Source organism: Oncorhynchus kisutch, linkage group LG2, assembly GCF_002021735.2.
Source record: "Oncorhynchus kisutch isolate 150728-3 linkage group LG2, Okis_V2, whole genome shotgun sequence".
In the NCBI taxonomy this organism is placed as follows: domain Eukaryota; kingdom Metazoa; phylum Chordata; class Actinopteri; order Salmoniformes; family Salmonidae; genus Oncorhynchus; species Oncorhynchus kisutch.
The window spans coordinates 19,566,668-19,585,652 of record NC_034175.2 but is presented as its reverse complement, the minus strand read 5'-3'; the positions used below and the strand labels follow the sequence as shown (position 1 = coordinate 19,585,652).

Here is an 18,985-nt window from a genome sequence, read left to right as displayed (position 1 = left end):
AGAACACAAAACGTGTACAATTCTACACATCTTTGAATAGCTAGTCAGGCAAACAGCTATTTTTTTTGTCTTAAAGGGGCAGTGTTCTATTTTGATGCTTGCTTGAATAAGCTAAGTAGCCAATAGGCAGAGGGTAGCATAATTTGTCTGATTCTCTGTAATAACGGTATGGGAATAATAATGCATTTTATTTTGGAAAGTGGTTTCTTGCATCAAACAACACAACAGCATTTTCAGTCACCTCCTTGTCTGAAGGACAAGTGGATAAACAGGTTAATGTCAAGCCCTGTATGTTTTCTTCTCTCTCAAAAGTCTCATGGAATGTAGGCCTACAATGAACAACACACATTGGCTGCTACTGTGGACTGAATGATTAAACAGTTATTTCCATGTTAATATATTATGCAATGCTTTTTCTTCATTGTTTTTGATAGTAGGCCACACTGGTAGGCCTACATTATAATCAAATAGCCACAGTAGCCTACTTGGCCACAGTTAAAACTGTAACTTAAAGCGGGTACAGCCTCAGGGTTCATTAGTACATTTTAACAATGTTCAAGTTTGCGCTCAGCAGACCTGAAATTGGCTCAGTGCTCAATTAGAGGGAACATTGTCCATGACACCCCTGGATGTAGTAGCACAATATCCTATTAATGGTGCTTGTTTCCTTCTATATCTGAAAGTTTACTCTAATATTCTTAATTAAACCCTTCTATGGACACTAGCCACATTGAGTTTTGCTTAGTTTTTATCAGAAGCTCATGACTGTCTGCTTCCCCTCCGCTCTGTCTCATGACAGAACTGCTCACAAAGCCCCGGCTGTGTGTGTGAGAGGCATCTTTATTCCAAAAGGGAGAGTACATGAAAGGCGTCAAGTTGTCAACCTTATGACCCCTGCACAAGCCCCGTATTAACATGACTAGGGGTCATTTTTCTCTTCTATGATGATACTAAAGTTGGGCTAATAGGCTCACTATCCTTTCTTGGTAAATAGTGAATCTTGCTGTGAGACTGCTAGAAGCATAATTCCGTTTTGCCATTATTCAAAGCGATCCTCATCCAAATGCTAATGATACATTCCAAACATCTCTTTCATCACACAGTTATGTGAACTGAACTGTAGTTCAGCTAAATGCCACCACTGCATTTTTATTAGCCTACCATTACACTACACTACTGACAGAGCAGTGCATTAGAAGGTGTAGTGTGCTCGCCATCTAGTGTTGCCAATGAGGAACTCATTGTCATCCTTCAGAAATGCCAGTGGCCATTTTGAGCACAATATTACCATATGCTTGATACATTCATATGACAAAAACAAGCAAATGAACAAATACATATAATCTAACGATAAAAATAACATATGAAACACCTCATCACTTGTTGCTTTGACTATTAAATTATAGGCTATGTTGCCTACTCATAGAATTGTCAGTGCTAAGTTATGGTATGACACTTTAAAATGCCCTTTAATCTGCAGTTCATAAATTATAAACATGAACGTGTGTGCAATTTCTAGGACTCATAATTAACCAATGGTAAATAAGTAAAATTGTTACTCATTCTGACATGGGTTATTACCATGTTATGTTATCACCCAGTTGTTGTGAGAAATTAAAGCTTGTGTGACCAGTGATATTCATGGTGATAGTGAGCAGAGACAAGTGGTGATGACATTACTGAGCATATGCATTGATTATTGAGCTGTAAAGAATAGATGAATGATCATAGATATTCAATACTTCACAATAAGAGGAAATGTATAGAACAACTATAGACTATTGTAAATCACATTCAACAATTCCCTTTGATGACAGTGACAAGTACTCAAACTAATCCAAGCCTTAATTATCCTTAATTATTTAGGCTAACTTTGTATAGTGTCCAAAACCTGAAAATAGGCTTATCTGGCAAGGGGACCACAAAGACTGCACAAATAACTCTATATAAACAATCACAATGTTTATTATACATATTGTATATTGAAGCCTAGGCTATATAATACAAATGTGTAGTAATATTAAGAAATTAGATAATTTATGATCACATTATGATTATAGTTTATTTTAGCTGGAAGGAAAGAAAAATGCTGACTATAGCAAGGAAACGATTTATGGTGGAATTTACTGAATGGTAAAAAAAAAAGAAGAAGGTGAATAACACGTGTGAGCGCATCTTCCACTGGCCCTTCTAAAACTTTATCCAGGACTCCAAACTTGCAGCACCCTTCTTTGGGAGGTACCAATTAATGAGGTATGTAAACTTCCACTAATTGGCCACATAAACTCCAGCGACTATCGTCGTTGGATGATTTTTAACTGGCTTTTAGCACAATTTAGTTAAATCTTCGGAAAACACAGCTTTCCTTGTCATAACGGTTTAGAGGTAATTTCTTCGGATGTTAAGGTGTTCACGCCGCGGTTGCCCCGGTCCCCCCTAACTCCCTCCCACTCTATTTCTCGGTGTTTTATGTCTGCGTCACAACAAGTCGGTCGAGAAAGAGGCAGGGATGATGGCGTCTCTCGCGGGTTGATTCTCGTGCTGCTCTGACAAACACGCCTAATAGCATCAATAGGTGGAGAAACGAGAGCAAAGGCAAGGGAACATGACGAAACGACGTCGCGGAGGACAGACAGACCGAGAGAAAGACGGACGTACCGACGGTGTCTCGCTGACGACTTGACTGACATACGCGCTTGGCACAGACACATACATGCACATCCACTTTGGCACACACGTAGGCTTCACATCCAACCGGACAGTAATTGAGACGAGAGGGAAACAGAAGAGATACAATATTTCATGTCAAGCCGGCACAGGAATCGCTGTGACCCCAACGGAGAGGAGTTCGACTTGACAGGTAGCAATGGCTCTCTGTTCATCCAGCAACACTGTCTATGTTAATTTTTATTGATCAGAAAATGCTATTATGTATCATGTCTCTTTGACTTGAGTGCCTGCACTGGAACAACCGCTGGATGTGCAGAGATTAGGTCCATAGGCTACAGCGATTCCTTTCTATTCAAGTTTGTCGTTTTCGATTTTCAAAGAGGATACAACACAGAAGTGCGTGAGAAAGCAAAGTAGAGAGACGTACAGTGGTGTTACAATCAAACTACAGTGCAGTCATCATGCAGTGGTGAATGCATTTTCTCACATGTGTTGTGTCATAATGGTTTGTCCTGCTCCATGCATGGGCACTTACACTCATCATTAAATCTGCTGGATTCTGACTGTGGCTATGCTGGGTTTGTGAGAATGTATCCCCTTATCCACTCCAGCCAAGTGCCTATGGAACGATAAGGCCATAAACCTCTGTCAGCAATGGCAGCAAAGTATTCAGTGAATAAATCGGATTTCCATTTCACATGAGCCCCCTCCTCTCCCTCACCCCTTCTTTATCTCTCTCTCTCACTTCTCTTCAGGATGGGGGGAGTAAGTGAAGGGGATGATGTGTTAGCTCGATGGAGTGATGGACTACTGTACCTCGGTAATGTGAAAAGAGTAAGTGTGTGTGCGTGTGTGTGTGTGCAGTTGGAAAGTATTCTATTTAGGTTTGAGTGAACAATTCCACTCTCTTTCCATCCCTCTCCTCAGGTAGATGGAGTCAAGCAGTGTTGTCTGGTGAGATTTGAGGACAACTCGGAATTCTGGGTCCTAAGAAAAGACATTCACTCTTGTAAGACTTACAACTTACTCTTGTTTTCCTCAGTGAACACAACACATTTAACGGAGGGTTTTTGGGCACTGTGGACTTCCTTTTTAATCAAAGTATTATCCCCTAAAATGCGGATAAAACTATTTCATTCATATCTACCCTTTCTATAGCTAGGGGGCTAATTGAGGATTCTCCATTATCATATTTGAATCATCTTTATTTTTACCTTACCTTGATTCACCTCAGGGAGTTTAAAGAAATTCATAAAATGTTTTTTGATGTTTCTCTCTCAGCTTTGAAAAGTTTGTTCTTAATTTGACGCTCTCTATTCATTCCGATGCATTGTAGTTCAAAAGAATGTTGTGCAATTAAGGTCTTTAGTCAAGGTTGAAATACAACATTCCCTGGAAATGTTGGCATTTCTGATGGGGGACTTTTAGGTGTAATTGGTGTATTTATGAATTTATTAGTGTAATGACTCCATAGGGAAATGGCGCCCCCACGTAGTTAGTGTAAAGTGAAGGGAAGCACAGCCAAATATCCGCATGTCAAAAGGAGTGAAATCTGAAAGGATGCAGGAGACATTGAAATCAATGAAGAGGCAAGGAAATGAATCAATATACATAAATTAACACTGTTGAGTGATCTTTCTCTTTCTCCCCCTCTCTCTGATACTCACTCCTTTTCTCTCTCGCTGAAGTCTCAGTTGGAGTGGAAGAGGTTTGCTGTGTCTGTGATGCCCCGCCTCTTAAAGAACCTCTCATCAATTGTCTTAAATGTCGTCACGGTAAGAAAACACAGCATGTTATGTACTCTTCATACAGGTATTTTCAAATAATAACTCATGACGGGCAGGCACAACTAATTTAAAGAAAGAAAAAAACAATGCCATCTATTTTTTTTCTTCAGATTTTCTACCAGATAATATACGCTGAGTGTACAAAACATTATGAAAACCTTCCTAATACTTAGTTGTACCCCATTTGCCCTAAGAACAGCCTCAGTTGTTGGGGGAAATGGACTCTACAAGGTGTCGAAAGCGTCCCACATAGATGCTGGCCTATGTTGACTCCAATACTTCCCAGAGTTGTGTCAAGTTGGCTGGATGTCCTTTGGGTGGTGGACCATTCTTGATACACACAGGAAACTGTTGAGCGTGAAAAACCCACCAGCGTTGCAATTCCTAATGTTTTGTATACTCAGTGTATAATATCTCATGAAAAGAGACAAGGAAAACTCCTCCATCAGTAACATATACTCAGCATGTGAATTACAGTAAACACTCTCCATTCCATCACAGGTTATCATCCTGAGTGCCACACTCCGTCCATTGAGCCGGAAGCTGACAGCAATTCTTGGATATGTCGGCAATGTGTCTTTGCAGTGGCAACCAAGGTTAGACTGCTAATCTTTTCGTTTCACACACTGCCTCTTGGCTCAGGGAAAATATCCATTTCAGACTTGTACATTTTTTTTTTATCTATCCAGAGGTTTTCAATACCAGTGTTGTGTTAAACAGTGTCGTCAAAGGATATATCTGAAGCACACCACAGAAATGTTTACAACTCTGTATTATGGTTTCTGGATATCTGACCAGTTCGTCAATGCAGATTTTTTTTCAAGATTATACTGTATTATCGTGATTATGGTCAGTAATTCATGTATGCTCCAATTCTGTACTGTAGGTGTTAGATGAGGGAGCTCTGTGGTTAAGGGCTAATTGTCCATCGGTCAATGTCCATATCTCATTGACCTGACTTTTCTCAAGATATTATCTCACTCAGCTGACCTACAATAAAATGAGATGAATGGCTTTTTCTGGATAGTTCCCATCCAATGTCATCTATCTTGAATGTACTGACATGACCGGGAGTGGAGAGGTCGCTGTAGTGAATCGATTTGTCAACATTTATTTCAGAGAGGGGGAGCCATCAAACGAGGACGGTTTGCCCGGCTCATGCAAATCATGAAACTTCGGCTGCCCTATCAGCTGTCATCTTTAGACTGGGACCCACAGCATCTGACCAACCAGCAGCAGTGTTACTGCTACTGTGCCGGACCTGGAGAGTGAGTGACAATTTATAGCTTCTAACAGATGCCCTCAGTAGATAAATTATGGTATACAACGTGTGGGTCTAATCATGAATGCTGATTGGTTAAAACCGCATTCCAGATGGTGTCTATTCCACAAGTTACCACTGGCTAAATCTATGACGTTAAAATGCCTATTTACTGTGTTCCATCTGACTGTGCAATCCACTGATCTCCACTATAAAAAGCATCTAGACATTATCTCACATTTCTTTTAGACTAACTTTTAGTTTTTAACAGCGGAGATGTAAAAACATTGGTGTCTGTCTCTCTGACATTTGCAACATTGTTTCAATATTCAAATTGGATCTCCAGCTGTCCCATATTAATGGACGTGTAGGGAGTCGGGATGAGACAGACAGGAAGGCAGCTTTTCTCAGCCAGTTGAAATCATGAATCAGCATAATTTGTATGGATATATACAAATAACTATCAATCGAAAACAGGTCATATGAAACAAAGTGCAGCTAGTTTGCTGTTTTTCCATCTTCAGTTTGAAGTGATTGTGTTAGCTGTGTTGTTGGCTAGCTCCTCTGAACAACAGTGTCCTAAAGAGAGAGCACATTTTCCATGTCAGGCGAAATCTCGCCTCATTAGCTTAAACAGCTTAAACAAATGCAAATGCAGCTACTTTGCTCTTATTCCTGCTGCACTGTTTTACATGACTGTAAGTTAGCTGTAGTTAGCTAGCTAGCAAGCGAGGGATAACAACGTTGCAAGTCAGTATTTCAATGGAACATTTAGAACAAACAACTGGGTCGCATCCATAGATACACAGAACAAAAAGACTGAACGACTGGGTCGCGTCTCTGGCAACTGAACGAATGACCAGTCGGCTTGGGTAGCAAGCCTAGATTTGTGTCGGGACTATATCTTGTGGAAGGATTGAAATGGTATGAATACATTAATCCAAATAACATTTATAATGAAAATATGTCAATCATTATTTGAGTATGTTGTTAACCCGTTGTATAAAAGTCATAATGCCCTCAAAGTCGGTGTTCGGAGAATATATTGACACGGTTTGCCGGCCCTCGACTTTGACTCGGATCTAACAACACCCATACCAATGTATCCTCCAAACACCGGCTTCTCGGGCATTATCACTTAATAATAACATTTTATAATTAGTGTTTAGCACATGTATTGGTCAATAAGCTAGACTAACTAGAATATTCATGTCGGAACCCTGCATGCCCTTTTCACCATTATACAGCTCTACTGTCAAGACATAATGTGTTTTTCAGTTGAGTATTGCAGCCTCTTGAAAAATACATAATATACTGTACTCTTGTCAGGTGGCCACCAGATGTTAGCTATGTTTTGGCCATTGGGGAGTGTGGCTAATGTTTTTATTTATCAACTGCAGGTGGAACCTGAAAATGTTGCAGTGTGGAAGTTGTGGTCAATGGTTTCATGAAGCTTGCACACAGTGTCTGACCAAGCCGTTGTTATATGGAGACAGGTGAGTCAGAGTATTGTTATCTATAACCTTGTACTGCTCCTTTGCATTACCATTGTCAAACCATAACAGAGAGGTTATACAACTGGCAGTGGTAGGGCTAATGCTGTTAGTGTTCATTGCTAATACCAGTGCAGTTGTTATTCTGCCTCTCTGGTGTCCAATGTAATGTGGTAGAGGTTTAAAATGAATTCAAATTAGTCCAGTCCATTACACCATTATTGTCACATTAACCATCTGTATTATCCTACTGGTTTAATGCCCATGATATATTTATTACATTACTCTTTGTTTCTGCATAGGAAAGTAATGTTTGAGATTGATAGTGAGGTAGAATGTGCTGCTTTGTTACATCTGCTAAACAGGTGATGGAAACTGGGAAGAATTTGCTGACAATAGCAACCACGTGCTATGTTATGTTTCCATTGACTTTTTATTTCTGGTCAATCACAGGCAGAAATAGAATAATCTGTGTTCTATTTCTTTCTGAAAGGTTTTATGAGTTCCAGTGCTCAGTCTGTGCAAGCGGACCAGAGACAATTCAACGGCTACCCATGAGCTGGTAAAGCTATACAGTATCTGCTAAGAGAAGAATACATCATTTAAAATGCAGGGATTATCACACTGAAACACTCTTGAAAACCAGTTTCTTCTGACAGGTTTATTGAGTCGTGTGGGTTACAATATGTTAATTCCTCTGACTCAATAATGTAATGAAAAGCTTTGTGATGTGATAAATTCTGAACTAACGGCGTCTTTTTTCCTGGTGTGTTTGTTGTAAATACAGGGTAGATTTGGCCCATTTGGTGCTCTACCACCTCTCCTTGTGCTGCAAGAGAAAATACTTTGATTTCGACCATGAAATCATGTCGTTTGCCAATGAGAATTGGGACTCTTTGCTACTCGGCTCGGTATAAAAATGTCCTCACTTACGTGCTATGATGAAACGATGTGAAAGTGTTAGCTAGTGTCATTGGTTAGCAGTCATGTGGTAATTATGTGCTTTGATTTCATTAGCTACTTGCCATTGTTATTTAGCACATTTTAAATGGTAAATATCACTTGTATTTTTTGTGGCTCTCAGGTACTGCAGTTGCATTCAAATCAGTCATACCCTTTTTTAATGAGCTGTTCACAAATCACATTAGTAACTAAATATGTCATCCATGGAGATGTTTACCTTTCGCCAATGAATGTCAATGTGTCTCTAAATGTGTTAACATTTGTTTCAGGCTACCATCCACAGTGTTAATCAAACTCCTGATTTTCATTCCTCCCTGTCCCCCAGCTCTCTGACACACCAAGGCAAGATCGCTGCCACAATCTGCTCAACGCTTTGAACTCCAACAAAGACAGGTGAGAGTCTGCATATGATGCGAAGAACAAACACAAGCCACAGCTATGCGTGACCAGATTTATGATAGCGTTGCTTCTGGAATTGTACATTTGGTTAAAGAAAATACAGTTAGTTAATTGTTTCAGTTAGTTAACTCTTTGATATTATCAATAGAGAACGATAAGAAAACATAGACAATAATGCTAACTTGTTTTTAAAAAGAACGATGACCTGACTTTACAAAGTTTTTGTCGACAAGTTTTGAAAGTCTTTTTCTCTGTGATGTCATCCAGGTTTGTCTCTGGTAAAGAGATCAAGAAGAAGAAGTGTCTTTTTGGGCTCCAGGTCCGAGCTCCGCCTCCCCTGACCTCTGATTCGTCTCCCCTCATCACTGACCCGCCCATCAACATCACCCAAAGGAGAAGGTCAGAGTAAGGACAACTTCTGTGATTTATTATTCTCTCATTACAAACACAAGCCCCAGGACTCAACTCCTTATATGGATACATTCATTCTAGTAATTAATTGCACATTTACAATAATGAAAAAGCGCGGCACCTTGTAGACGGTGGTCCTTCCAGCTGGATAGGAACAACTGTTCCTAACTAAACAGGCTCCTGTGTGCCTCATTAAATCATGACGGGAAGGACTCACTTATTTCACTCTGGTTAATATGTTTATAACTAATATTTGTATCAATAAATACATCATCTATAGTGTGTGTGTGTGTGTGTGTGTGTGTGTGCGCATACGCGCATGTGCACATTCGCATGTGGACATTGATCATCTTGCTAAACATTCTCAACACCATCTTCTCTTTCATTCTCTATAGGCTTAAAATAAAAAACACCACATTTATACCAAAAGTTCAGGCACACCTACTCATTCAAGGGTTTTTCTTTATTTGTACTATTTTCTACATTGAAAAATAATAGTGAAGACAACAAAACTATGAAATAACACATGGAATCAGGCAGTAACCAAAAAAGTGTTAAAAAAATTGAAATATATTTTATATTTGAGATTCTTTAAAGTAGCCACTATTTTGCCTTGCTTTGCACACTCCTGTTATTCCTTCAACCAGCTTCACCTGGAATGCTTTTCCAACAGCCTTGAAGGTGTTCCCACATATGCTGAGCACTTGTTGGCTGCTTTTCCTTCACTCCACGGTCCAACTCATCCCACACCATCTCAATTGGGTTGAGGTCGGCTGATTGTGGAGTCCAGGTCATCTGATGTAGCACTCCATCACTCTCCTTCTTGGTCAAATAGCCCTTACACAATCTGGAGGTGTGCTGGGTAATTGTCCTGTTGAAAAACAAATGATAGTCCCACTAAGCACAAACCAGATGGGATAGCATATTGCTGTGGTAGCCATGTTGGTTAGGTGTGCCTTGGATTCTAAATAAATCGCAGTGTCACCAGCTAAGCACCCTCACGCCTCCTTCTCCATGCTTCACGCTGGGAACAACACATGCGAAGATCATCCGTTCACCTACTCTGCGTCTCACAAAGAACCAAAAATCTAAAATTTGGACTCATAAGTCCAAAGGACAGATTTACACCGGTCTAATGTCCATTGCTCTTGTTTCTTGGCCCAAGAAATTCTCATATTCTTATTGATGTCCTTTAGTAGGGGTTTATTTGCAGCAATTTGACCATGAAAGCCTGATTCATGTAGTCTCCTCTGAACAGTTGATGTTGAGATGTCTGTTACTTGAACTCTGTGAAGCATTTATTTGGTCTGCAATCTGAGGTGCAGTTAAATCGAATGAACTTATCTTCTGCAGCAGTGGAAACTCTGGGTCTTCCTTTCCTGTGGCGGTCCTCATGAGAGCCAGTTTCATCATATCACTTGATGGTTTTTGCGACTGCACTTGAGACACTTTAAAAGTACTTGAAATGTTCTGTATTGACTGACCTTCATGTCTTTAAGTAATGATGGACTGTCATTTCTCTTTGATTATTTGAGCTGTTTTTGCCATAATATGGACTTGGTCTTTTAGCAAATAGGGCTATCTTCTGTATACCACCCCTACCTTGTCACAACAACTGATTGGCTCAAATGCATTAAGAAGGAAAGACATTCCACAAATTAACTTTTAACAAGGCACACCTGTTAATTGAAATACATTCCAGGTGACTACCTCATGAAGCTGGTTGAGAGAATGCCAAGAGTATGCAAAGCTGTCATCAAGGCAAAGGGTGGCTACTTTGAAGAATCTCAAATCTAAAATATATTTTGATTTAACACCTTTTTGGTTACTGCATGATTCCATGTGTTATTTCGTAGTTTTCATGTCTTCACTATTATTCCACAATCTAGAAAATTGTAAAAAATAAAGAGAAACCCTGGAATGAGTAGGTGTGTCCAAACTTTTGACTCACACTGTAGTTTTCTAAGTGAAAACAATGTACCACTCCTCAAGTTATTGACTGTGGCTCTGTGTTGTTGTGTGGAGCAGCCCATTGTCACTGCCCTGCCAGAGGAGAGCGGTGGGGCCAGAGTCACGCAAATCAAAGCGGCGCATTATGGAGACACAGGTCAGTGCTTCTGCCTCGAACCAGGCATCAAGGGAGAGATCAGACATCAGTCGCCTCCTCACTGCATAGCAAAGAGCTGCCTGGCATTGGAACGACATGTCAGTCAGTGTGTGGCGAAAAGATTCTCCTTATAGCCAGTGTTGTCTGTTTACATATTCTTCAAAGCCCAGCCTACCCCTCATACACTATTGAAGCTGGTTTACGACTCGATCGATCAAGTATGATGGCATGTTATGGTCACGGGTTTAGAAATATATTTTTTAATATGAATAGAAAATACACATCCTTTTATACTACTGCTTAGGCTGGCTCCCTAATCCTGAGACAATAAATTTTATGGATCGGTCGTATTTCAGCGGGCAGTACTTCCAGCAGACTGTTGTATCCTGAGCAGACATGAATCATCTGCCATCTTGGGGCAGGTTGGTTATCCCAGGGAAAGTGAGAGGGGAAGGTACGCTGATATGCGGCATCTGGGAGCGCTTCCAAGTGCACTTTGCAGTCGATTACAGTTTGGCCAGGTGGCGCTGGCACTTTGACAGTGCAGCATTGACAGAGCACCTCGATTTAAAGGGACAGCACGTTAGTAAAGGGACAATGCTAGTATAGCACTGCTGTAATTACTGTATATGTTGTGGGTCACAGTCCAGCATTGGAGGTTGATAGACCTGAGGGTGTGCTGAGAACTGAGGAAGCAAATGATAGATGGGATAGAGTACTGATGCTTTTGTTGTTATGGTAGCGAGCTCACACTATAAGAAATTCTACCTCAGTCTCCACAATATGAATCTACTTCTACATAGGAAATGGAGGTGACAGATAAACAGATATACACTATATATACATAAGTATGTGGACATGGCTATTTCAGCCACACCTGTTGCTGAACATCACACCACCATGCAATCTCCATAGACAAATACTGGCAGTAGAATGGCCTTACTTAAGAGCTCAGTGACTTTCAAGTAGAGCAGCCCCGATCAACTGTAAGTGCTGTTAATGTGAAGTTGAAAGGGCTACGAGCAACAACGGCTCAGCCGCGAAGTGGTAGGCCACACAAGCTCACAGAACGGGACCTCCACGTGCTGAAGCGTGTAGTGCGTAAGATCGTCTGTCCTCAAGAATTGTTCTTTGGGAGCTTCATGAAATAAGTTTCCATGGCCGAGCAAATCACCATTCGCAATGCCAAGCGTCCGATGGAGTGTTACAAAGCTTGCCGTCATTTGACTCTGGAGCAGATGAAACGAGTTCTCTGGAATGATGAATCACACTTCACCATCTGGCTGTCTGACAGACGAATCGGGGTTTGGCAGATTCCAGGAGAACGCTACCTGCCTCAATGCATAGTGCCAACTGTAAAGTTTGGTGGAGTAGGAATAATGGTCTGGGGCTGTTTTCATGGTTCGGGCTAGGCCCGAATGACATTCTAGACTCCGGGATGCTGGCCTTCTAGGCAGAGTTCCTCTGTCCAGTGTCTGTGTTATCTTTCCCATCTTAATCTTTTATTTTTATTGGCCGGTCTGAGATATGGCTTTTTCCTTGCAACTCTGCATAGAAGACCAGCATCCCAGGGTTGCCTCTTCCCTGTTGATGTTGAGACTGGTGTTTTGCGGGTACTATTTAATGAAGCTGCCAGTTGAGGACTTGTGAGGTGTCTGTTTCTCAAACTAGACACTAATGTACTTGTCTTCTTGCTCAGTTGTGCACCGGGGCCTCCCACTCCTCTTTCTATTCTGGTGAGAGCCAGTTTGCGCTGTTCTGTGATGGGAGTAGTACACAGCGTTGTATGAGATCTTCAGTTTTTTGGCAATTTCTCACATGGAATTGCCTTAATTTCTCAGAACAAGAATAGACTGACGAGTTTCAGAAGAAAGTTCTTTGTTTCTGGCCATTTTGAACCTGTAATCGAACCCACAAATGCTGCTGCTCCAGATACTCAACTAGTCTTAAGAAGGCCAATTTTATTGCTTCTTTAATCAAACCAACAGTTTCAGCTGTGCTAACATAATTGCAAAAGGGTTTCTAATGATCAATTAGCCTTTTAAAATGATAAATTTGAATTAGCTAACACAATGTGCCATTGGAACACAGGAGTGATGGTTGTTGATAATGGGCCTCTGTACGCCTATGTACAGTTGAAGTCGGAAGTTTACATACACTTTACAAACACTTAGGTTGAAGTCATTAAAACTTGTTTTTAAACCACTCCACAAATGTCTTGTTAACAAACTATAGTTTTGGCAAGTCGGTTATAGGACATCTACTTTGTACATGACACAAGTAATTTTTCCAACAATTGTTTACAGACAGATTATTTCACTTATAATTCACTGTATCACAATTCCAGTGGGTCAGGAGTTTACATACACTAAGTTGACTGTGCCTTTAAACAGCTTGGAAAATTCCAGAAAATTATGTCATGGCTTTAGAAGCTTCTGATAGGCTAATTGACATTATTTGAGTCAATTGGAGGTGTACTTGTGGATGTATTTCAAGGCCTACCCTAAACCCAGTGACTCTTGCTTGATATCATAGGAAAATCAAAAGAAATCAGCCAAGACCTCAGAAAAAAATTGGAGACCTCCACAAGTCTGGTTCATCCTTGGAAGCAATTTTCAAACGCCTGAAGGTACCACGTTCATCTGTACAAACAATAATACGCAAGTATAAACACCGTGGGACCACGCAGCCGTCATACTGCTCAGGAAGGAGACGCGTTCTGTCTCCTAGAGATGAACGTACTTTGGTGCGAAAAGTGCAAATCAATCCCAGAACAACAGCAAAGGACCTTGTGAAGATGCTGGAGGAAACCGGTGCACAAGTATCTATATCCACAGTAAAACGAGTCCTATATTGACATAACCTGAAAGGCTGCTCAGCATGGAAGAAGCCACTGCTCCAAAACCGCCATAACAAAATTCAGACTACAGTTTGCATCTGCACATGGGGACAAAGACCGTACTTTTTGGGAGAAATGTCCTCTGGTCTGATGAAATAAAAATAGAACTGTTTGGCTGTAAGGATCATCGTTAAGTTTGGACGGAAAATGGAGAGGCTTGCAGAACACCATCCCAACCATGAAGAATGGGGGTGGCAGCATCATGTTGTGGGGGTGCTTTTCTGCAGGAGGGACTGGGGCACTTCACAAAATAGATGGCATCATGAGGGTGGAAAATTATGTGGATATATTGAAGCAATATCTGAAGACGTCAGGAAGTTAAAGGTTGGTCACAAATGGGTCTTCCAAATGGACAATGACCCCAAGCATACTTCCAAAGTTGTGGCAAAATGGCCTAAGGACAACAAAGTCAAGGTATTGGAGTGGCCATCACAAAGCCCTGACCTCAATCCTATAGACAATTTGTGGGCAGAACTGAAAAAGTGTGTGCAAGCAAGGAGGCCTACAAACCTCACTCAGTTACACCAGCTCTGTCAGGAGGAATGGGCCAAAATTCACCCAACGTATTGTGGGAAGCTTGTGGAATGCTACCCGAAACATTTGATGCAAGTTAAACAATTTAAGGCAATGCTACCAAATACTAATTGAGTGTATGTAAACTTCTGACCCACTGGGAATGTGATGAAAGAAATAAAAGCTGAAATAAATCATTCTCTCTACTATTATTCTGACTTTTCACATTCCAAAAATAAAGTGGTGATCCTAACTGACCTAAGACAGGGAATGTTTACTGGGATTAAGTGTCAGGAATTGTGAAAAACAGAGTTTAAATGTATGTGGCTAAGGTGTATGTAAACTTCCGACTTCAACTGTAGATATTCCATTAGAAATCAGTCGTTTCCTGCTACAATAGTAATTTACAACATTAACAATGTCTACACTGTATTTCTGATCAATTTGATGTTATTTTAATGGACAAAAACAAGGACATTTCTAAGTGACCATCAAACTTTTGAATGGTAGTGTATATTTCCTTTTTGAAAGGCTAGCCCTTTGTACTGACAAAATTCCAGCGTCCGACCTTTTTAAAAGTGAAATGCAATTACATTTTTTAAATGATATGTATCATTTGATACAGTATGTTAATAGACCTTGGTTGGTATTTAGATGTATTCACAAGCAGTATGAATTATTCTATAAAGATAAGGACATGAACTGCAGTATCATGTCTGTGTGATTGGATTCACTGATTTGGTGTCAAAACACTAGCTAATCAGTGTTTCTCCTGTGTCCAGCCTTGTCCGCCCCCGGTCCCAGCCAACCCAATAGATCTTGTGCCATGTTGCCATGGCTACGTAGGTGGAACTAACCTCTACAACTCCAGGAAGTCGGAGGAGGAGCTGAATTTGGGGTTGGTGCTGTTATTGTGTTGGTTACACTTTACATATTGTATAACAAGTAATAATGCAATGTACTGTATTTACAGAGTGTTAGCTTATTTTTTTTAACATTACATCCTCATTGATTTAGGCTACCCTTATCAAATTAAATTATATTGGTCACATATTTAGCAGATATTATTGTGGGTGTAGGAAATGCTTGTATTAGTCAGTATGTCAGTGGAAATCCATGCATTGTTGCTTTTTTGTCTGTTTTTTGTCTTTTTCCCACAGCTCTCCACCTAAGCGGATGTTTGCCCTGTATCACCCCACCTATAACGGAGCCCCAGCCATCTCCAGAACCCTGCATCACTATAGGTCAGTGTTAACCACAGCTCCTCCTGCTCTCTGGGGACTACCCTCAATCTAAACATCTAGAGAGGAAACCATACCTGTGCCTGGATGACAATGGAAAAAAGTATGAATCGTGAAATATTAATCTCTCTCTCTCTCTCTCTCTCTCTCTCTCTCTCTCTCTCTCTCTCTCTCTCTCTCTCTCTCTCTCTCTCTCTCTTCAGTGCGGAAGATCCTTGTCGAGTGCCGCCCCCCTGCCTCCCCTTCTCCCTGTCATCCTCCCACCATCACCACCACCACCATCACAACCACCACCACCACCAGCAGCAGCACCACCAGCACCAGCCTGGCCAGAAGTTGGATCCCTGCCCCTCCCTCCTGCTGCGTGACGTCCCTTCCTATCCGGGCAGCGTGGGGGGAGGGGGTGGGGGGGATGGGTCAGCTGTCAGGGGCTGGGGGGGCGGGGACGGGGTGAGGATTTTGGCGAGGCGAGTAACGCCAGACGGGAAGGTCCAGTACCTCGTGGAGTGGGGGAACGTGAGTGTGTACTGAGAGAAAGTGAGAGATAGATGGGGGGGTGGAGGGAGGCAGAGAGGATCAACACACCAGAGTGCTTGGCAGGAAAGAGGGGATATTGGAGAGGGAGAGGGAGAATGACTGTTGTGCAGGTGCCACATCAGAAATGTGTGGCAACTTCAAGTACAAGCAAAACAAAAACCCCACACAAGGCAAATCCAGGTTGCTCAAACGATATCGCCTCCATTCTATATCATCACACTACGTGTTACTATATCTCCCTCTTTGCTAGTGTTTCTCCTATATTTGTACTGTATACCTTTGGAATATGCCTTTGCATTTATCATGTTTACGTTTGAAGATTGTATATACAGTATTTGATTATAGGCAATTTGTTACGTTACCTTTTGTCATACTTGATTTACATGATAGTATGTAATAGAAATATATTAGGAGCCACAACAGGGCTTTTGTTTTATAGTTAGATTTATATATTCACAGTATATTATTATAGGATGATTTGATTTGATGTGGTTGCATAGTGCCTATTTGGATTGTGCATCTGCAGATTAAGAAGTTGACCTGAATCCAGGGATCAGGTGATTGAAATGTATGGCATGTATGATAACTATTCTATAAGGTTTTCTTCCTCATCCACCAATTGCAATTGAAGAGTCACGACAATGTTGTGTAGGCTTTCACACACAGAATTAGTGTAAAATACATTCCAAACAAATATTAAAGATTACTGATCAAAATCTTTGATCAGATAGCCATGGAAAATGGTGGCTCGTTGAGCCAGATTTGACTGTCAATTTGTTGAGGGGTGTTTTTGCATTGTTTTAGGGGAGAGAAGTCAACAAATTATGGTATTCTGTGCAGGTGAAACTATTTGTACTGTTTTCCATTTTCAGGCCATAGACAGAGGAGTCAGCTCCTATCTACCATGTTTACACTGAGGATGAGAGATAGCGTTAACTCTGGCTGATACCTAAGCACTAGTCTGGACACTGTAGATCTGACAAGATTGGATAGATCTGAGCAATATGGCTTAAGTTTCATCCGGTCTATCAGAGGGAAAGGTGAGCGTTCATCATATTTTTCATATCCGATCCTTTCAGATGCACGCAAGAGTCTAAGGGGTTAGGGCTATGGGTTTGTGTTTGTGTTTGATTTGGAACTGGGCCCCATAGATCATAGTGGAACAGGATGTTGTGTATAGAACTCTAGAATATCATAGTGCAAGGTTCAGAGTTTATATTTATACAGATCTTTATTTCTGCCTTTTGTTGGATAAAACACAGATAAGAGTAAATGTGTGCGTTGTATCCCCCAGAAGACAGATTGTGTTACAGGTGTAGTTACAGTAAATACGTAAATAACACAACATGTTATAATCATGTCAACAGAAAACATTTTCAGTCATTTTTTAAAAACCACAGCAAGATGTCACCCGTTCCCCAGATTGAATGATGTGAAATATGCCATCTCTTACTTAAGCAATTAGGCCTGAGCGGGTGTGGTATATGGCAAATATACCACGGCCAAGGGCTGTTCTTAAGCACGACCAAATGTGGAGTGCCTGGATACAGCCCATATCCATTGTATATTGGCCATATACCACAAACCCCAGAGGTGCCTTATTGCTATTATAAACTGGTTAACAATGTAATTAGAACAGCAAACAGGTAATTTTGTGTCATACCCGTGGTATACAGTCTGATATACCACATCTTTCAGCCAATCAGCATTCAGGGCTCGAATGACCCGGTTTATAAGAGTGAATAGATGATTGCTCAGCCTGGTCTCATAGACTAGACGTAACATAGTAAATGTAAATCCGGAACACTCAAATTAGTATGATATGTTACGTTTGGTATGGTTAGATAAGACAGAAGGTTACTTAAGAAAAAAAAGGGAAGTAATGTGGATGGGTAGGAATATAACGTGAATGACTAGCAACCCAAAGGTTGCGTGTTTGAATCTCATCACAGACTTTAGCATTTTAGTGCATTAGCATCTTTGCAGCTACTTAGCATGTTAGCTAACCCCCGTCCCATAACCTTAACCCTTTAACTTAACTCCTCACCCTAACCCCTAGTGGAGTTAACGTTAGCCACCTAGATAACTTTAGCCACAACAAGTTGGAATTCGTAAAACATACATTTTGCAAATTCGTAACATATAATACAACATCCACAAATTAAGACATATCATACAAAATGTAACATATACTCATTGGAGAGCCATAGATTTACATTTACTATGTTACGTCTACCCCCAGGTCTAGGTTGGATTGCAAAGGGTTTGGCACATTTCTAAACAGCAGTGCAGGTCAAATGAACCTCCCAACTCAGTCCTTCCCATCCCAGTTTAGGATTTAGATCATTCTCAGTGAATTTGGCTGTAGTTGAATAGGAAGAGGTCTGTGGAACCATCAGTTCGATGGTAATGAATGTATCTGTATGTTTTCTATGGTAAAGTATGTCTATAGACCCGTCAAGTGTTTGTTACTGTAGGTTATAGATGGAACTATACAAAATGACTTCAAAGGACTGGGGTAAATCAGATTTTGAGTTGAGGAACAAGAAGCTAAGTCTTCTCTTTTTTTATTATTTGTAGTCAAGTCCAAGTTTGGTTTGATGTATTTTTTGACTTTTGGTCAAATTACGTTTATACATGTATAACCTAGGCTGACACAGCCAATGTAAAATTTAAAAAATTAAAAGTTGCCCTTCACATCTTA

General features: G+C 40.7%; 1 protein-coding gene across 2 annotated transcripts; it reads left to right on the top strand.

The window, feature by feature from the left end:
- The first annotated feature begins 2,305 nt into the window (after nt 1-2,305).
- LOC109903711 (PHD finger protein 1) lies at nt 2,306-18,985 on the top strand. Of its 2 annotated transcripts, none has more exons than XM_031789984.1 (15): nt 2,306-2,860; nt 3,426-3,504; nt 3,598-3,679; nt 4,359-4,445; nt 4,959-5,053; nt 5,577-5,725; nt 7,119-7,214; nt 7,705-7,773; nt 7,999-8,122; nt 8,500-8,567; nt 8,841-8,972; nt 11,013-11,091; nt 15,286-15,401; nt 15,664-15,747; nt 15,948-18,985. In XM_031789984.1, exons 2-15 carry the CDS (start codon nt 3,427-3,429, stop codon nt 16,273-16,275), a joined length of 1,587 nt encoding a protein of 528 aa, XP_031645844.1. In that variant the 5' UTR covers nt 2,306-2,860; nt 3,426; the 3' UTR covers nt 16,276-18,985. The 2 variants fall into 2 exon arrangements, with proteins under 2 accessions (XP_031645844.1, XP_031645838.1); XM_031789978.1 differs by having other exon boundaries at nt 2,307-2,860; nt 8,841-8,978.